General features: G+C 42.5%; 2 protein-coding genes across 3 annotated transcripts in view; one reads left to right on the forward strand and one right to left on the reverse strand.

Moving 5' to 3' along the window:
- The window catches only part of lrp8 (low density lipoprotein receptor-related protein 8, apolipoprotein e receptor), a gene marked incomplete at its 3' end in the record, with an annotated part of 245,237 nt that overhangs the window by 58,849 nt on the left and 166,484 nt on the right, over window positions 1-19,904 (forward strand). The window lies entirely within an intron of this gene.
- Window positions 3,756-16,093, reverse strand: LOC308086356 (phospholipase A-2-activating protein-like; the record flags this gene model as incomplete). The annotated part of the gene is made up of 3 exons (XM_080429877.1): window positions 3,756-3,923; window positions 13,322-13,465; window positions 13,952-16,093. 3 exons carry the CDS (start codon window positions 16,091-16,093, stop codon window positions 3,756-3,758), a joined length of 2,454 nt encoding a protein of 817 aa, XP_080286003.1.

Here is a 19,904-nt window from a genome sequence, read left to right on the forward strand (position 1 = left end):
CTTTGCACTTGATTTTATTACCTTAATAAACATTGTCATAAATACTATATGCTTCCAGTCGCTAGTTTAAAGTCTTTCAATCACCATGATATGCGTTTTGGTAAATTATCGTCCCATTTATTTTAAAATTGATGATAAGCTAGGGTATGCTGTAGGAGGGGCGTGGCTACCTTGTGACAATTTTGATTGACAAGCTACACAACCAATAGCATTAATTCCTACCCCCCGCTCTGGTCCCAACCAATAGCATTCATTTCCGGGTAAATTTTTTGGACCGGATATATATTTTATGTATATATATGTATATTTTTTTTACGGTCTATGCCTACTACAAGACCACTGATCCTATACCAGGAAGCCACTGGGCTTTTTGTGTGTTTGGCACAGTGGGGAATTAAATTCAGGGCCATAACCTTGTCGATTAAGGTGATTAAATGCATTGTGTGTTGCTTGGTCAGGATGGTTAAACACAAGGAGATTAATTCATATACACAGCTTTACACAACAACAAGTCTGTTACCATAATAGACCCTTTTCACAGTGGATAATACGTTTGCATAGATGGTAAATGCAGATGAAGGTAATAACATACTAAACGCTTATGATGATAAACTTTCAGACACAATAGGTCTATATAAAACTATATATATATATATATATATAACAGACGACAACAAACAGAAAGATAGCCTGAGTATCAGACTGAAGTGAAGCTCTAGTGTTATTAGTAGAACGAGGAATACCATGTTTCACTGTGTGTGATATCAGTTAGGGCCATTATTATTACATTCTTTGACTCTTATCAGTAATCAGTCTACACATGAATCTGTACATAGAATTCCTCAATACAGCATGAAAGGTGGGTACATCACTGGTCTCGAACATTTCACTTGTCCATCTGGGGAGTTTAAGCAATATTCTATTTTTCTATTATATTCAGAACTATCCTTTTTTCTTTCTACACCAAATCTCTTCGCTATTTTCACTGAATCACTTGTTATGACATGCCAAGAAAAGGGACACTAGGGTACATGTGGTTAATTCTGAACTTGTTTCATTGAGGGGGTTCTGTTTGCCAGCATGAAGTTAACTACTGTAATTCAGTTGTTGCTGGCATACACTTTGGCTAGAGCTGTGGTTTTCTGCCTAGCGAGAGACACACTTAGAAAGCAAACCAGCCTCTTCAAAGGAAAGGTTAATGGTTAAGGTCTTTTCTCCTTTAGACTCTCTCAACATGTCATCCACATACCCTCTTTTGCACTTGGTTGTTCTAAAGAGGGTATGTATCGGCCGACTGGGCTCGGTGGGGAGTGTGGTTTGAGGAGACCTGAGCCCAGTGAGTCACAGGTTGTGGTTAAACAGGATACCGAAAGAAGTGTGGTTATTGATCCCTGTCAGCTTAAATTGAGTGGAAAGAACAACTGCATGTGGAGCTGAGCGAGCTGATCTCTCTTCTCCATCCTGGTGCTGAGGATGGAGAAGTTTTCAGGGGGGGATCCTCACCATGGTCCTCAGCAATCGATAAGCCATTAGCAACCAAATGAACTGGTACCGGTGACGCGTGGCTGCCCAGTGTTCTGTAACCCCCGGTTCACCCCACCCTATCTGACCCCTCAGGTTTGCATTTGCTGATCTTGTACAGATGTGTCCTGTCAGCTTGAACTTGTCCCCCCTCCCCCTCCCGGGCTTCTGCTCCGGGATGCACCCGGATTTGCAAACACGGCAGCGAGTCGTGAAATGAGATTTCCCTGCTATCATTACCGGGCCAAGAAGAGAAGAGAACGTCACATCTCTCTCTCTCTCTCTCTCTCTCTCAGCGCACACCTCACTGCTCTATCCCCTCTTCCCTGCACAGGCATGTCCAACCATCACTGAGACAGATCGATAGAGCTCAGCATTGTAAAGCCGGAATTATACTTTGTTGCACGCCGGTGTTGCGCACCTAAAATAGCCGATCTACAAGCTCACAATGCGTCGCACTGCAAATCGTTGTGAGCTTGCAGATTGGCTATTTTCAGTGTGCGACACGAAGCAACAAAGTACATCTAGCCCTTAAGCTGCCTGCCGCCAATACAGGAAATGATGCTGAATGATGTAATGAGATGGGGACATGCTAAGCAGCTAAGGAGGGTGATTTTAGCTAAGCGGTGGTGTGATGTGATTAGCTTAATAAAAAAGCTGTTTGCATATGTTTATAACAAGGGATCCTTTGATCTGGTTAATGGGCTGGGAGGCAGAGAAAAGCCACGTGAGAGTGTTGCTATCCCTCCTGTGGAACTCCATCCTCTCAGCTGGTTCTGGAGGGTTCAGGGGATTTCCCATATGATCTGACAGTGCAGCTCACTGGAGAAATTGAGCTCCATTGTTTCCACAGTCGAGCCATTGATTCCAATTCTTCAAAACATAAATAAGAATACAGGCTTGTATTGTGTCTGAAGTATTGGTATTTCCGTCAAAGATTGCAATCAATTAATATCATGCATTGTTTTCTTTGTTTGATGCTCCTCATTAACCTAGAGAGCAATCTGATGTTGGCGGCCAACCTTCTAATCTTTTTCACAGATGTAGCTGTGGGCTGTGAGTGAAGGTATATGTTATTATATCAGGAGTTGTTTTTGTTTGCCATTCCCCAGTGAATGCTATATAAGATTCTGTTGGATCCTGAAATGAAAGAGCTGAAAAGAATTAAATAGTAATCTTAACTTGAAATTCTTTTGAAGTCAAATCTCAATCAATTGAATATCACAACAGTGCATCATCGGCAAAGGTCTTTGAACATTTCGTCCTCACCTTGCTTGTCTTTGGGAGGATGAAAGTAGCATTAAATTGGAATGAAAAAAAGAGCTTGGTATGTTTTTGGGGGTGAGGGGGGGGTCGGGAATCAGGATAATTTAACAGTGTTCACCACATTGCCCATATATGCCAGAGGGCATGTTTTGACATCAAAGGGCCAACTGTCAGCCTTGGAGGGTTGCATGTGAGCATACTGTGAATTGAAGGACTTCCATGGTCTGATCTAGAGTTCACTGACTGTTACAGTTGGAAACGGTCTTCTGGCCAGCAATGTGTAATTGCCAGTTATCTGAATCAGTACCAAGGGCCCAGCTTCCTGCTTTGAAATTGACTCGAATAAGGAAGAGAGTTCAAGTGACAGTTCATAGGAATGGCCTGTAGTTTCGCTGTAAAATAAGCGGATGGGTTTTTGACGAACTTTAGACTTGATTTTCTTACCTTAATAAACATTGTCATAAATACTATATGCTTCCAGTCGCTAGTTTAAAGTCTTCTTTCAATCATCATGATATGCGTTTTGGTAAAGTATGGTCCCATATATTTTAAAATTGACGATAAAGTAGGCTATGCTCTAGGAGGGGCAGGATGATTTGATTGACAAGCTACCCAACCAATACTGGTCCGGTGGCATTCCGCAGGATATGACGTGATATGACGCGATATTGAAAGATGGCGGATTTGAAATTCCTGAACAATCGGCTTCATTTACGGTCTGTAGAAACCAATGGCGTCGCTTCGTCCATTATTTTTATACAGTCTATGATCAGTACACACATTGCATTACACAAATTCCATGAAAGCACTGATTTGAACAGAAAAACATAAACCTTGCCCGTTTGACATCTTAGATATCATCTTGTCAAGGCTCTTATTCCGTTTTGGGTTATGTAGGGCAAGAAATAAAGAACACTTCTCGTATACCAATTCCTGAGGGAGGGTGCATTTGGCAGAACGTGTCCTTTTCAGCTGTCGTTAGAGGTTGTTGTTCCCAAGGCCAGTACCGTGCCTTTGTGAGGGGGCATCCTGCTGCTCTTGCAGATTTCCAGGCTCTGAGCCTGGTGCCATGCCAGCCACACCACGCTGTTTCCTGTGACCTGGGTACGCTCGCCTGGTGTGCCACCTGCCTTCGTCTGTGTATGATCATGGGGTCTGTGTTACTATACAATCAACAGGAGATTTGGAGCCCTTTGTGGTCACATACTGTTGATTGGATGCGATGCCATTCATTTAGGATTCAACACAATTTTGCTGATATTTTACTTATTATTATTATACCATTATTTGACTTTTTTGAAGTGTTGGCAATTATACAGCCAATGTGTCGTGATGTTTGACCACGTTCATGCTGGCATCCATATTTTGGGCATGTTATTATAGGCAAAAGGTTTTAAAAAAAGCATCTCTCTTGCCATTAGCATTACTTATTGCATTACAGTATATGGTATACAGTGTTTGCACACCACAGACTTATACGCTGTTTAAAATCCCAGTATGAACGCAGTCCAATCTACTGGGGATGCTGTGTGACAGAAGTGAGAACAGTACAAACGGTACTCACACGTTAATGCACCCTTATTAGCAACAAAGGGACACTAGAGCAGCATTGCTCCCCAAACGGTGTGCCGGAGGCACACTGGTATGTAGTGAGACAAGTCCAGATGTGTCTTGGGATTTTGTGACAACTACACATTGCTATATACAACTACCGGTATACAAAAACAAATATTTTTTGATGTACTTTTGTGCAGTCATTTACCAATACAGAGGCATATTCTATACCCTAAAAAATATTGTTTAACTACTTTTAAATTATATTGTGGGCATAGGCACAAATATATATTTCTAATTTATTTAAAATTATAATCAAATACATCAAATATAGTATTTATGGAAGCGTAATTTCTACCATAATAATAGTAGAAACTATTATAATGGTGTGGAGAATTACAGCACACAATGTGAGGGAATGGACACCAATAAAACTAAACAGATCCCAACTTAATTCTAGGTTTTACCTGTGCATATATATGTGACTTATACGTAGCTAATGTACCTAATGAAAGATAGGAAGACAGGCATTGCCTGAAGGGGAAAAGAGCGGGGATGTCAGGAGAAATATTGGGCAAACATTATATAAATGGCAGACTTGACCATCAAAGAGAGAAGATATGAGTGGAGCTCTCCACATGAATAATAGAATAAAAATACCTCTGATACATAAATATTTTTTTGCATTTATAAAACCCCTTCAAACAAGCATACCTCAGGCAAATGTCTTATTTGTAAAGGGAATACTTAGTGAGTGTAAGGGCTGTCAAATGATGGTTCGATAGTTGAAAGCTATTCCAATCATAAAAAAAATACTAAAATTAAGCGTCTCTTTATCACAGATAAAAGTATCTGTCTTCCTTTCAAGTGTAGGCTTATTGGTTGAGCTAAAAAGAAAGGGCGGGTAGCGTACCCAAGGTGTTATATCGCAATAAATTTTCCGCTATTTTCGATTATTTTATTGTTTTATATAATTGTGAAAATGTTTCAACAGATGAATTTATAAAAACTAGGCCGGTCCCCGTTTGGTAATGATGCAAGTTGGAAATGCATGCCCCACCTGCTTATGCAATACCCGTTCATTTTAACGTTGTACCCGTCCATTTTAACAGCTGACATAAAAATCATAATGCAATGGGAAGTGTAACTGCCAAATATAAAATATATTTCATATGTTTTCGCATTTTGCTGAAGAAAATGGGACTCGGACTCCTGTTAGTATCCCTTTTGGAGTAGTTACCTTCCAGCTTTTTTACTCACTCCAACACACCTTTGTTTTTCTAACTGTCTTCCTCTCTCTCTCTGCCTCTGTATCTCTCTCTCTCTGCCTCTGTATCTCTCTCTCGCTCTCTTTGTCTGACAAACTCCCAGGAAGACGAGGCTTCTCTTATTGTCACAGCGTCCTGTGACTGTGCTCCTCTCTGTCACTCACTGGGGAGGAACATACTTTAGTTGTCAAGAGATAGAAAGGATTTTAAAAGCAAAACTATTCAGGAATCCGGAATTGAACTGAACCCCTTTCTGTCAGCTTTAGCTGATGCTAAACATTAACCCATTAAGACCGGGAACGCATCTGTAATTTTTAGATTTCTTTGGCTATTCAAAAATAGCAGATATACAAGCTCATAGCGTGGCACCGAGTGCCGCGCTACGAGCTTGTAGATCTGCTATGTTTTTAAAAATCATGAACATTTTTGCAAATCTTTGAATATATGTTTTTTAAAGCGAAAATGTTTAACTCTTTAAATCTTTGCTTCTGGGGATTCTACAAATGTCTTCTAAATCCTAACATCAGTGGTTCCCAAACTTTTTCATGTGAAGGATCCCCCAAAATGATATGTATTTGGCCGTGGACCCCCATCTAAAAATATTTTGTTCCAGGGACAAATTTTCATGATTTAAAAGAAAAATAGCAGATCTACAAGCTCGTAGCGCGGCACTCGGTGCCGAGCTATGAGCTTGTAGATCTGCTATTTTGGAATAGCCAAAGGAATCTTAAAATTACACACAGATGCATTCCCGGTCTTAATGGGTTAATGCATGTGTTAGATTTATGCATACCTGTCTATCCAGGTTTCGTCTTACATCAGCTCAGTGTGAAAGCCACTCCACAGACGATACCAACACCTCCATTATTCTCCCTGCGGCGCTTCTTAGCCTATAAAAACATCAGAACTCTATGTGAAATGGCCATAGAAATGCCTTCCCGCTTCCAGTATTTTCTCGTCCGTGATGCAGAGTCGCCGGCGGGTTGAAGTTTCTCACTTATCATGGCTCATATATTCTAGTCTTCATTTATTCTCTGGTTTTATTCAGACGAGGAATAGCGATGTTTCTTTATGGTGCCCAACAGGATATGAGCTAGCTTGCCTTTCTTGGATAAACTGCGGTCTACCTCCCAGTCTCAATCAGACGTAATGAGAACATTGTCTCCCGGCACTGTGGAGGAGCACGGCTTATCTCCGCTTTCACCATTAAGGCTGCTTATCGCCCCAGGAGCTGCCCGCTATCATTAGCACCTCCTCACAGCCACATCAAGTTTTACTGTTTTACTGTATTGCTTTTCTCTGTTTCCCTTTCTCTACCCCTCTAGTCTTTTCATCTCAAATCTATGTGTCTCATTTGCTTCGCTCGCTTGGTTTGTCTGGCTTTTCTTCCCTCTTTTTCTCCCTCTCTTGTTACTTTCACTTTCACTTAATTTCTTTCCCAATCTACGGTATCATCCCACATCATGCATCCCACATTTTTGCATACACATGATCAAATGTAATATCTATGCCAGCTAATTCCATCCGTAGTCCGCAAAACATACAAACATAGAATAGAGCGCCGAAGTCTGACGTCAATGCCACTAGAGGGCGCTGTTTCACGGGTTTGTGGCTTTATTTTTTGTGTTGAAATCCCCATTTGGGAATCTTAGATCACGTCATATAAGAACTGTGTTCCAAACATAAGCACACCACCCTGGCGTTTCTGTCAGGGGGGTGGCTCTGCATCGTTTATGATATTCATTCATTTTTTATACAGCCTGTTTCTGGCGAAAATGGAATTAATTCTGCTTTAAAAGTCTTAAGAACTACTACTTCCGGGTCTTATATGAAGCGATCTAAGATTCCCCAATGAGGATATCAACACAAAAAGTAAAGCCACGAACCTGCGGAAAAGCGCCCTCTACTGGCAGTGACGTCAGGACTTCGGTGCTCTATAGTTTATTTACTTAGAATAATAGAAAATACATGGATAACAAAACACTCAGTTGCAATCACAGAGGTATATTAAAAAAAACATTTAAGAAAGCCTAACTAGAGTATAACTACTCTAAAGTGGTCACATGTCTGGTTATTTTTTTAAAACATTGTTTTAGTTGTCCTTTGAAAGTTGTAAGGGTGGGGCTTTCCCTCATTGTGACTGGGAGACGGTTCCAATTTCAGCATCCTTTGATGTCACAGGCACCTCTGGTGTCTGACCTAGTGCCACGTCCAGTGTCTCTTCTTCTGGGACAATACAATTTCGTTTTTTGTGTAAAAACTACATTTGAATTGGAAAGGTGCACTCGGAGTGTTTATCTCTACGCCTTATATGTCTAAACTAAGGTCATCCGTCTGCGATGAATGCAGTTGAATTTCTACTTACTGCCGTGAAACACGTTGCACAATATGTGATTACTTGTTGTACATCATCTCTAGTCTACCGTTTTCCTCCCCCTCTCTCTCATACACATTCATTGTCTGCCTTTCTCCTTCTTTGTCTCTGATTTCTGTCATCCAATTTCCTCTGTAGTCTGAAAAGTCTGGTTGTGAATTCCTTGTTGAAGGACAGTTATTATACACACTTGACATTTTCTTAGGTGCTAAGGCTATTAGAAGCGGAGTAAATGAAAGTCTACTATCGACTATCAGGCCAACATTAGCTTCACTGTCTCCATTTTACATGGATTGAGGACTAACCTTATTCCTATATTGCACTTTTGCAAGAACAACACTTTTGCACTGGAGATATTTTCAGTGCAAATATATGTACAGGTGTATCTCTATAGACTAGACTTTCGGGCGGCTACCCTCACACCTACGTCGCACCGCAGATCCGACCGAATAGTCTCAGTCTGTATGTGTCCCTTTTGTGCCCATATGGAGATATCTTTCTGTCTACAAGTGTCCCTTTTATGCCCATATATGGAGATCTCTGTATCTGTCAGTCCTTGTCCCTTTCATGCCCTTATATGAAGATCCCTGATGTCATCAGTATATCCCCATTTATTGGAACGTCCATATATATGGGAATATTGATTGGATCGGCGGTTCTGGACAACTGGATATCCGAACGACTTGACGGCGGGCACCACACTCCCTCGGTCGGTCCCATATATGCACATGACCATATATGGGCAAGGAGCAGCACAGACTCTAGGGGCCGCTTGCAGGACTTTTAGAAAGTTACTTTTATCTCATTGGGTGAGAGATCAACAGAAAGAAAAGCACCTGGGTGGAGTCCGAGATTCATTACCATCTCCCCCCACCGTGCAAATTGCTGTGTCATCATCTTGCTCATCTGATCAGCAGATAATTGGATAGTTCCTCATCTATAGGATCTCTGTTGACCCTTTCACAAAGGATTTTTGATTTTTGCTGTGCTCATGACTTACTGTAAGTGAAGCCCCCCTTGAGGGGCCTTACTGGAAAGGGAAACACGCTTTTAAGTTGTCAAAGCAATTGTGAAGTAAAAACCAAAATAATACATGTATGTACAGTTAAAGAAATAGTCCTACTAGAATAAAGAAATGTGTAAATATAAATAACCTAATAACCTAAATAATAGCATTGTAACCTTGCAACCAAATATAGTAGGTTAACTTAAAACTACAAACAGACAAATTGTGCTTTTGCTGTTTAAAATACAGATAAGTAATGGTCGCTTAACACATTTAGTGCCAGAGGTTTTTTTAAAACAGGGTACATCCAGTGCCAGCGCTTCTTACCGCGTACGCTGATCTGTTTAGAGCTGTAGACGCCACGACGAGGACACGGATGTAAACAAAGGGTGCGTGCGCGATAGTCGAGGGTCCCGACTAACGCCTGGAACAATAACATTTCTAACGCGATCCGCCATATTGCAGAGTGATCGTGCGTCGAAAATGGCTTGTTTTCACCACTGTAAAAAGATATGGAGATAGGGACCTTTTTCTCCAGATCCTATCATTGGAGAGGACGGGAGGTACGTTTTTTGGACTGGATTCACATCCGTCCATTCCATTTTACAGGGTCCGCGGATCATTCCTAAGTTGCGTGTGGGGGCAAAGAAATGTGCTGAGATCAGTACGGTGCTGAAAGTACAAGAATAAACAGATGATCAGAAAGTCTTTAGGGTGGTTGTATTACATTAGATGTCATTTTCCTGTCACAACAGCTCTCGAATCTTGCTGCTGTGTTTGCACATTACTGTATTACACCCAGCAGATATGGGAGTTTTTTTGTTATTAGTCATGTTTTTAAACTCCTTTTGGGTGTTTACGTATAATCTGTGGAAAGCATGTGTGTCTGATGTCTTGGTTACAGCTGACAGGTAGTTAGAAAGTGCAGCGGGTTTTCCACCTCATTTTGAGTGCAGTGGGTGCACATGTGGCATCCTCCCTCGATGGTGAGGCTGTGTTCACTGAGTGCTCTGTACATAGTCAAGGATTTCCTTAGGTTTAGTCTGCCTCGGTCTCTCTCCCAGTCCCTCCCTTTTGCCGGCATTGACACTGGTAATCAGTGGTGTGTTCTACCGTGTTACGCTGTATACGCCGTATACAGTGCAGATTTTCTTTGGAAAAAAGCGTATACAGTCTACTAACCCTTTCATCCATCGAAAACGGGCTAGCGTATACCCACGACCACGCGCATCTCCTGCGGGGAATGATTATCGTATACCTCAGAAAAAAAACCTAGACCACACCACTGCTGGTAATGGTTGCCTGATTGTCCCTCTCTGTCTCTGACACACAAACATGCAGCAGCTTCCCAATCATACACTGTCAGATGAGCATGAGTTAATTGCTTGCCAGTTGCACATGTTTATTACAGGGAAATTGGAAAACCAGTGAAATTGAAAAAGGGGCGCTCGTTTTCACCCCCCCTCGCTTCCCCCTTTGTTATCGATTCACTTTGATTGCGACTGGTGACGTCCATTTTATTTTCAGCGCTCCTCCTCCGAAGCCCCGTACCTAAAAACGAGCATACCTTTCCAATTTCCCAACGAAGGCCAATTTCCCTGTAACATATATACTAAATGTTCAGGCCGCCAAGCAGCCTGAAAATCTATTTGCGCTGTTCAGGGCAACATGTCATGCGAAGCTTGGCCAAGCCGATGAGTTGAGTTGGCCAATGAAGTTGATACGTTTGTGATGCCCACCCACAGTCCGCCTTCCATCCACCTGTGTGTGTGTGTGTGTGTGTGTGTGTGTGTGTGTGTGTGTGTGTGTGTGTGTGTGTGTGTGTGTGTGTGTGTGTGTGTGTGTGTGTGTGTGTGTGTGTGTGTGTGCGTGCGTGCGTGCGCGCGCGCGCGTGCGTGCGTGCGTGCGTGCGTGCGTGCGTGCGTGCGCAGTATATCAACATGCCAGCACTCGTTAAAATATAAGTAGTATATAGTCAACTTTAAAGTAGTACCTGCATTCTCCTTGACCAGTTAAAGTAAATGCACAACCCAAACCTCTGACAAAGTATAATTTGACTGGAATACAACTTTTAATTTGTCCGGTTGGCATCAAAGAACCAATCCTTGCATCTTGTCATTTTATTCAAATGTGCTGTTATTCCAATGTCCAATAAGTGGGTCACAAGTTTATATCATTTTTCTGTTCTGGCATTTAGGGGAATGATGACAATTATTTTAAGATTAAGAATTTGTTGAACTAATGTTTTACCAAAATCTAATTACACACCATTTATTTTGCTCTCCTGTAAAGTGTGCAGCTGCACGAAGACCATCTGTTTGCTGCTCTGGGTCACATACATTTGAATACAGTTACTGTAACATGTCTTTGTATATATTTGCACAGAATATTTTGTATTGTAAAATAGTTTAAAAATTAATTAATGGCAATCTCAGTCAGGTTAAGGAGTGTTCTAGAATATTAACTAAAAGACATCTACATAGATACATACATACCGTAGATCAAGGGAGGGTTGGGTTTCTTAAACCTTCCCCACCTATCCACAAGTTTCCTAGGGCATTATGGTTATCACTTCCTGTCGATTTGATTAGGTATCAGGGATTAAATCGACAGGAAGGGATGCCCATAATGCCCTAGGAAACTTGTGGATAGGACACAAATAAAGCAACACTGGGACTTATGAAAACACAATACTACTCTTGTCACTTGGAGGCTCACAAAATGCTCCCCCATTTTGTCTGGCGACCCTCGTTTTGAGACGCACTGATCTAGAAAAACCCTTTACAGACAAAGAATAGAGATGCCTTTGGGAGGCGCCTTCAGGGGTTATGCTCGTAACTTTTGCCTTGGGCTTTTGTTCAGCATCAGCCATTACTGCCCAGTCATGGCCCTGGCTAGCTTTTGAAGCAACATCCCTTACGCCTTGTATTTGGCTTGCCTGCCAAAGAGAAGTTTGTGTGTGTGTGTGTGTGTGTGTGTGTGTGTGTGTGTGTGTGTGTGTGTGTGTGTGTGTGTGTGTGTGTGTGTGTGTGTGTGTGTGTGTGTGTGTGTGTGTGTGTGTGTGTGTGTGTGTGTGTGTGTGTGTGTGTGTGTGTGTGTGTGTTAGGGGGATGTCTGTCTAAGTGATGGGGAGGAGGTCTTTATGGAGTCTTAAGGCCCATGCTAGGGACAGAAGAGGGGACAACATTAATCTGAGAGTTCAAGCCTATAGTTGTCACCCTTTTTGGGGTGGGATTGGCTGGAGGGGGTTGACTTAGGGAGGCTGACTTAAAGGCCCTGAGTCTGAACAATGGCTACCCTGTGTTGTGGGAAAAGGCAGGGAGTTCACAGTTCAACCCACCGCATACTTTGACGTTCACAGCTTCCCCTGCTTTTCTTCCTCCTTCTTTCTGTTCCCATCACTTGGTAGGCAGCTCCATGTATTCTGTCTCTCCTCTGCGCCTTTGCCGTTTCAAACAACTTTGTTTCTCCTCTTGGGATAAAACCACATCCATATTGTCGATTTCGGGCGGAAACCTATAGTATGTCCAAAACCATAACTTTTCGAGGAAAAGGAAAATAACCTGTGCTCCAATTGATCCAACAGAGTTATGATTTAGTCACGACGCTGTTGTTGATACTTTTTCATTGGTTAAATATTCATAAAACCAACCCACAGACTTAACCACTATTTTGTCCCTGTTTGGGGCATGTGATTATGAGAGAGAGAGAGAGAGAGAGAGAAAAAATAGAATAGGAGAGATCACTTCCAGACTGCTAGGTGGGGATTATTCTCCCTTCCGTTAAATCAAAATTCCATTTCTGTTCCGTCTTCACTGGGTTTTGACCGTGGTCCCCGCCTTCTCTCTCTCTGTAATACAATTAAGATCCATAAGCTTTTCCCAGGAATAAAGGGGGATGAAAGGGGGATTGTTCCGTGCTTCACTGATGTTGGGAAGAGCTGTGTGTGTGCTGGGTTGCTACATTTGCATGTGTGTGCAAGAAAGGGAGAGGAAGGGAGGAAATGACAGGCAGGCTTGTCCCCCTCTACTCAATCTTTCTTTCTCTCTGTTTTCTCTCTTACTCTATTTTTCTCTCACTCCAAAATAAAGGTACACTCACTCACCCACAAACATGTCACTTCCATTCACATGCCATTGTGTGCCATGGCGTTGCTGCGAGTGTTGTGTTCTTTTGAGAATCTAGTTGTTTTATATTTGGATGAGTGGGCTGCTGTTCTCTGACTTACTACGTAAACATATACTTCCGACAAAGTCTAACTTTTGTTAGATTGTTTGTTGCAAAGCTGCGGTGTGATTTCTTGCTTGGGCTTTTCCAGTTAGCTGAACAGACAGTGTGATATTGTTGTGCCCCAGTGCTGCCGTGATGCCGTGGTAATTGAAAGTGGATGAGAGTGGCCGGGTCTAATGTGCCAGCCTCATTCAGTTCTGTTGGAGGCGAGGGTTTGAAGGTGGCAGAGTGATATGCCACTTTGCCCTATTTTACAATGGGAAGATGTCAATCTCTTACAAAGATTGTTTCCACCATGAAACCAACAACCTGCCACTTTGACATTGTTAACACCACTTGCTCTCATGCAGTGTGTCTTTTACATAGCTGGTTCCAGCATATACTCTTTATTATTAACAGCTACCTGGCCACTGGGCTACCGTTCCAAGCTGCCTTAAGCACGCAGTTGGTCCAGCCCCTCCTGAAAAAGGCAGTTTTAAGGATTATTGTTGAATGTTCTAAATTACTTGCTCCCATCTTCCAACTCCAGCTGACTGCGCCATCCTACTTTTTCTTAACCTGCAGTGTAACCTAGCCCTAAACCTATCCCCCTCATTTGATAAAATGTTTATCTCTGGGACCCCCAATAATCTACGCTATAAAATCTCGCTATAAAAGCTATAAGACCTCAGTGTTGTAGATGAGACTGTACAAATTGAACCAAATGAAACCAAAGATCTACAGTATACTAACGGTATACTCCTTTTTGGTAGCTACTTCCTTGGCTGCCTTGGGTCTGACAGTCTTCTTAGCTGGAACTCTCTTGGCTGCTGCAGACTTTTTAGTTACATTTTTCTTGGGACCCTTGGTGGTGACCTTCTTTGGGCTTTCAATTGCTAATTTCTTGGCGGCTACAGGTCCTCCACCTGTAAAGGAATCCACCACATCTCCAGGAGCACCTGTAATCGTGCTTGACCGTGGGGTGTACTGATCAGAGCCTGTGAAGGGATCACCTGTCAAGCCTGCCTGGTTGTCAGATGAGCCAGGGATATAGTGACCGGGGTCACCAATACCATGTTGGGCCCGTTCCATTACAAGACCTCTGGTGTTCTCTATGATGAAGTAGGCAACTTGGTTCAGCGACATTGGACTGAGGTTGTTCTTCTTCAGAAAGTGATATGCTGTCAGCCAAGGGTCTTCTGCCACATTATATGGGAGCTTCATGGAAGGCCCGCCGTCGTTCATGTCAACAGTGAAGACAAAGTCATACTTCTTCCCCTCGTACATAACAATATTGGACGTCTGCTGGTTTGAGCCTTCAACCACATCTCCAATCTTAATCCAGCAATTGTCACTGATTGTCCACTGGTATGCCTCCACCGTCTGTCCATATTTAATCAGCTGTGTCTGGCCATCGTGATTTCCAGGCTCATTAAGGTGTTCCCTCTGAGGTAAGTCTTCCAGTTGGATGTCTCCAAAGTTGCCTATCTTTAAGTCGATAGTGGCTTTGGAGAGTTCATCCTCGAAGGCTTGCATCTCCTGTGGACTGGCCATGCGGTCCTCATTCTCTGTAAACACGCGAATGGCGCCATCACTAGCACCGACAGCTATGTCACCGTTGGGCAGGATACAGCAACACCAAACTGACTGAGCAGGCAGGCGAATGGTCTGGGAGCATTCCCCTTTACACCATATTCTCAGTGTTCCGTCCTGTCCTGTGCTTACAAAGTCTTGGCTGTTGGGGAAGACGGCCATGCTGTAGATGTAGTTTGTATGGCCAAGATAGACCTGTACGCATTCTCCAGTCATGAGCCACTTCCTTACACTGGCATCATTGCCACAAGACAAGAACTGAGTGTTGCTGATCACTGCTAGTCCCCTTACACAATCTTCATGACCTGTAAATACCCTCATACAGTGGCCGGCTTTCCAAAGCTTGATTGTCTTATCTACCGATCCAGACAGTATAAGGCCTTGTTCGGGTAGAATGATCACCGCCAACACTGCGGCAGAATGACCCTGCAATGTCGTCACGCACTTGTCTTTGACCCAGACTTTAGCTGTTGTGTCACAAGAGCCACTCAGTAACATAAACTTCCTCCTCCTGGAAGGGATTGCTGCCAGAGTGCAAACTGTGTTCTTGTGGCCCTTGAGGGTGAACAGGGGTTGTGGTCTGTCCTGTGTGAAAACGCAAATATTATTATCACTCCCACCTGTGGCAATAAGCCCTTTTGAATAGGTCTTGTTAGGTGGGATGATACATACACATGATACAAAATTTGAATGGCCAGACATGCAGTGCACCTCTCTGAAACCTTTTTCTGGGCAAAGCCTTTTCCTTAAGTTGGGTACCCAGAGCCTTCCGGTCCGGTCTCTGGAGACTGACACAAAGGCTCCATTTGGAAAGACCGTTGTTGCAAGTCCCCTAACGTCCATCTCATGTCCTGGGATAGAGCAGCAGAGTTTGTATGAGTTAGAAACTCCATCCGAGGTCTGTCTGAAGCCAGTTGAGTATGCACCAACTCCTGTACAGGGATCTGCGATATCTCCAGGAGCACCTGTAGCCATGCCTGACCATGACTTGTACTGACTAGAGCCTGTGAAGGGATCGGCTATCAAGCTTGGCCTGCTGTCAGATGAGCCAGGGCTATAGAGACCAGACCCAGTGAGGTCACCAGTACCAGTTTGGGATGGTTCCAGCTCAAGTCCTTTGGTGTTTTCTATGATGAAGTTGGCAATTTCGTCCAAGCACATAGGGCTGAGGTTGTTCTTCTGCAAAAAGTAATGTGCTGTGAGCCAGGGGTCTTCTGCCACATTATAAGGGATCTTTATAGAGGGCCCTCCCTCGTTCAGATCAATGGTGAAGACAAAGTCACACTCGTTCCCCTCGTACATCGTGCACCCACATTAATACCACAAAAACAGAACGTTTTTTCAGATTAACCTCGCAATCAACGCATATCTTTGTCTGTAGCCACTTTTATACTGTGATGCCTTTTTCATCCCGCTGATATCACTATGACTCAGCCTTATCCATATATGGAGTTCTCACTACAGCTACGCCCAAATATGGTATATGTTGTCTAACTGTGTCAGCATGATGTCAGACTCAGGTGGCTCCATATACAGAGCTCCACGTTAACCATGCCCATATATAGATTCCGGGTTGGTGATTCGTGTGTCCGAATATGGAGTACATGAGGTCACTCACTCTTAACCTCTTGAGTAACCATGGTGATTTAACGTGGTTAACCCTAGATGACATGAAATCCTCTCGAACAATGAGCATCCTGAATTTGGCACTGTAGGTATTGTAGGACATTGTATCTTAGAAGACCTTCTTGAGTGTTGCCTCATTTTGAATCGGTTGAGTCCTTGTCCTTCGTCGATGTTGCCCTAGCAACTGCATACCTACACCCTAGCAATCAGCTGTTTTACCAATATGGCCATGTTCTGGACCACCTATTCCGAGAGATATGTTCATATATGGGCATACCCATATATGGGCATATACTGATGACATCAGGAATCTCCGTATATGGGCATAAAAGGAACACAGACAGACAGACATACAAACAGATAGACATCTCCATATATGGGCATAAAAGGTTGGGCACCGGTCTAGTAGATACATAACAAGTCATGTACATGTCCATATTTGGGCATAATCCGGTGTCCGTATTTGGGCATAATCCGGGCACACAAACATACCCACCCCCCGACACACAGACTATATAAACTTAAGCTTTATATAGAAGACGAGCTGACAACGTGTCACCTAGCGAGTAGCGACGCATCAACACCTTGTCTTACAATTGGTACCCATTGTCGGAGTACTTGGAGGCCAGTCTATGATGTCTGTGGTGTTTGTGTCTGTCTACATATGCATTGCCCGGCATTGCGCCAGCAAAATAGGCAGACACACACACACACACACGCGCACGCGCGCAGAGAGAGAGAGAGAGAGAGAGACATAGGTAGCTAGACTCCTACAGGGTCACATCATAAAAATGTCCCTATGTATGTGTATATATATATATATATATATATATATATATATATATATATATATATATATGTATATGTATATATATATATGTGTATATAATATATATATGTATATGTATATATATATATATATATATATATATGTGTATATAATATATATATGTATATGTGTATATATATATATATATATATATATATATATATATATATATATATATATATATATTGTTTTTTTTATGAATGTAACACTCTGGCCACAGTCTGCTTTGTCCACCTTCCTTCCTTCCTTCTGGCATTATCCATTTTTCTTCCAGGCCATCGGCCATGTCTGATTATGCTGATTATTGCTTACAGAGGCTCTTAAAATTCTTTAAATGGCTTATACACAAAGAAGGAAGTACTGTACGTAAAGTTCTTTTTAGGGTGTCCTTAAATCACTCTCCTCACTATGTAGTATGTAGACTGAACATCAAGCTCTTAAGGTCACAATTTAAGTTAGGATCTTAACAAATCATGTGCATCATCATCTTTTATAAGGCTGCGTGGGGATGAAGATGACATGGTCTGTTTACACTTGAGAACCACACAGAGGAGATTTGATTAAGGATGTGATCGAATTTTCTTCTCTTCTCTGTGGATTCTCTCCTGCATCTGACTCTTTGCCAGCATTGTTGGTTGTTGTCATATGCTTTCTGCAACAGCGTGGGCAGCGCCAAAGCAGCGATACGGTGCCATTGAGACCATAATTGGCTTTTCACTGAAGCAATTTCTGCTGATGCAATTGAGCCAGTGTGTGGCGTAAAGGTTAGAGCATTATTAGGCCCCACACGAATGGGAGAATGCAGACGCGTTGAGACAGATGACAAAGCCAATCTCTTCTCTCTACCAAATCACTGGGGAGTGTTTCTGGAAGCAGAAGTTTTGCACATCAGACATTTACCATTTACCATTTACATTTAGATTGTTTGGTTATGTGGACTTTTTGAATATATAATTGGAAAGTGCAATATTGAGTACACTGGCTGCACTTAAAAGCGAATCCAAGTAGACATGTGCATGTGTACTCACATGCAAGAGAAAACACACAAAATACTGATAGTAAATGGTGCATTTTTATCCAAAGCGCTTTACATAGATTGTGCATTACATTCACCCATTCACACACACATTCATACACCGATGGCGGAGGAAACCATGCAAGGCACCAACCTGCTCATCGGGAGCAATTAGGGGTTCAGTGTCTTGCTCAAGGACACTTCGACACTAACTCTGGGGGAGCCCGGGATCGAACTGGAACCCTCACGGCTTCCATCCGGCCGCTCTATCGGCCACTCTACCCCTGAGCCACTGCCGCCCCGAGAGTACACACATGCATGGCATAATTTAGTCCACACACAAAATACTGAGAGCACACGCATGCATGGCATAATTTAGTCCACAATGTGTTCCTCGCAGAACACCCTCCCACATCACCATGGTCCCACAACTTCACCATTATTACTGCATTTCCCTCCTTCATAGTAAATGTTCAATAATTCAAACCCTGGTTCCGCTCTGTGTTTCTTCCCTCAACTCCTTTGTGTGTGATTGTGCGGCGCTATGCTCAGCTCTCTGCTAGCAAGCTATGGAACTTACGGCTACCCTCTTGAGTGCCTTTGGTTGTAGTGAAAGAAATCAACTGTGGCACAGCTGTAAATTATTCCTCTGGAGGGCTAAAGGGTGGAAGGAGCTACATCCCACATTCCCACTCCTGTCTGCCATGCCTTCCTCAGATCCCAGTCGCCTCCTATGGGCCCTCTTATCCGTCAGGGCTGAAAGGGCCCAATGGTGCCAATGACATGGCCGAAATAAGAGGTTCTTTACTACTCTGCAGGCAAAGGTAGGCTTGAGAGGTAATTTAACTCTGAAAGAAACCCTCCACTCAGAAGGAAAAGACAGGGAGACAGAGCACTTTACTTTATAATCATTAAACTGAGGCAGGGGATGGAGGGTGGAGGTTTAGTGACGAGAGCACATCTGTACGGTAGGGGCTGCATGACAAACATTATGTAATTGTAATTGTGATTATTAATTGTGGTTAATAGTATTAGAATGAATTACCTATTGTGTGGTGCCAAGTGCATGTAGACCTATGCACAACCAAAAACATCCAAAAGTCAACATAAATATATATATTTTTAATTTGACCATGGTCTTCATTGCAGCATCACAAAGCAAAACTATATTTAACGATAAATTAGATTGATTGATTGATTGAAAATACTTTATTAACAAGTTTGTTAACAATACAGTAGTACAGTCATGGGTTATGCTAAAGAGATAACACAAAAAGCCCCAGTGGGCTGGATTGTGGTCCATTGTACTCAATTTAGATTTAACTGAATTAGATTACATTTATTTTTCATATTTTGCGACCATTGGCAAGTAGCATATTGCAATTGCAATGTGTTGAATTAGAATATTGATTAATGTTATATTACTTGTGCCGCCCTACTGTCTGGTGCCTCTTATATCCACCATATTAGATGGATGATGGATTAAGTAATGACAAGGTTAGTGGTTGATATTTTCTTTTTTGACTGTTTCGGGATAGTATAAGCAAGTATTTTACTTTATGTGTAACCTGCATTGCACCACAGTAGGATAGCTTAACTTAAAATATTCTGACGGCAGACAAGCAAATGAAGCAATACAAGTT

This window comes from Gymnoscopelus braueri, assembly GCF_963280865.1.
Source record: "Gymnoscopelus braueri genome assembly, chromosome: 6".
Classification (NCBI taxonomy): Eukaryota; Metazoa; Chordata; class Actinopteri; order Myctophiformes; family Myctophidae; genus Gymnoscopelus; species Gymnoscopelus braueri.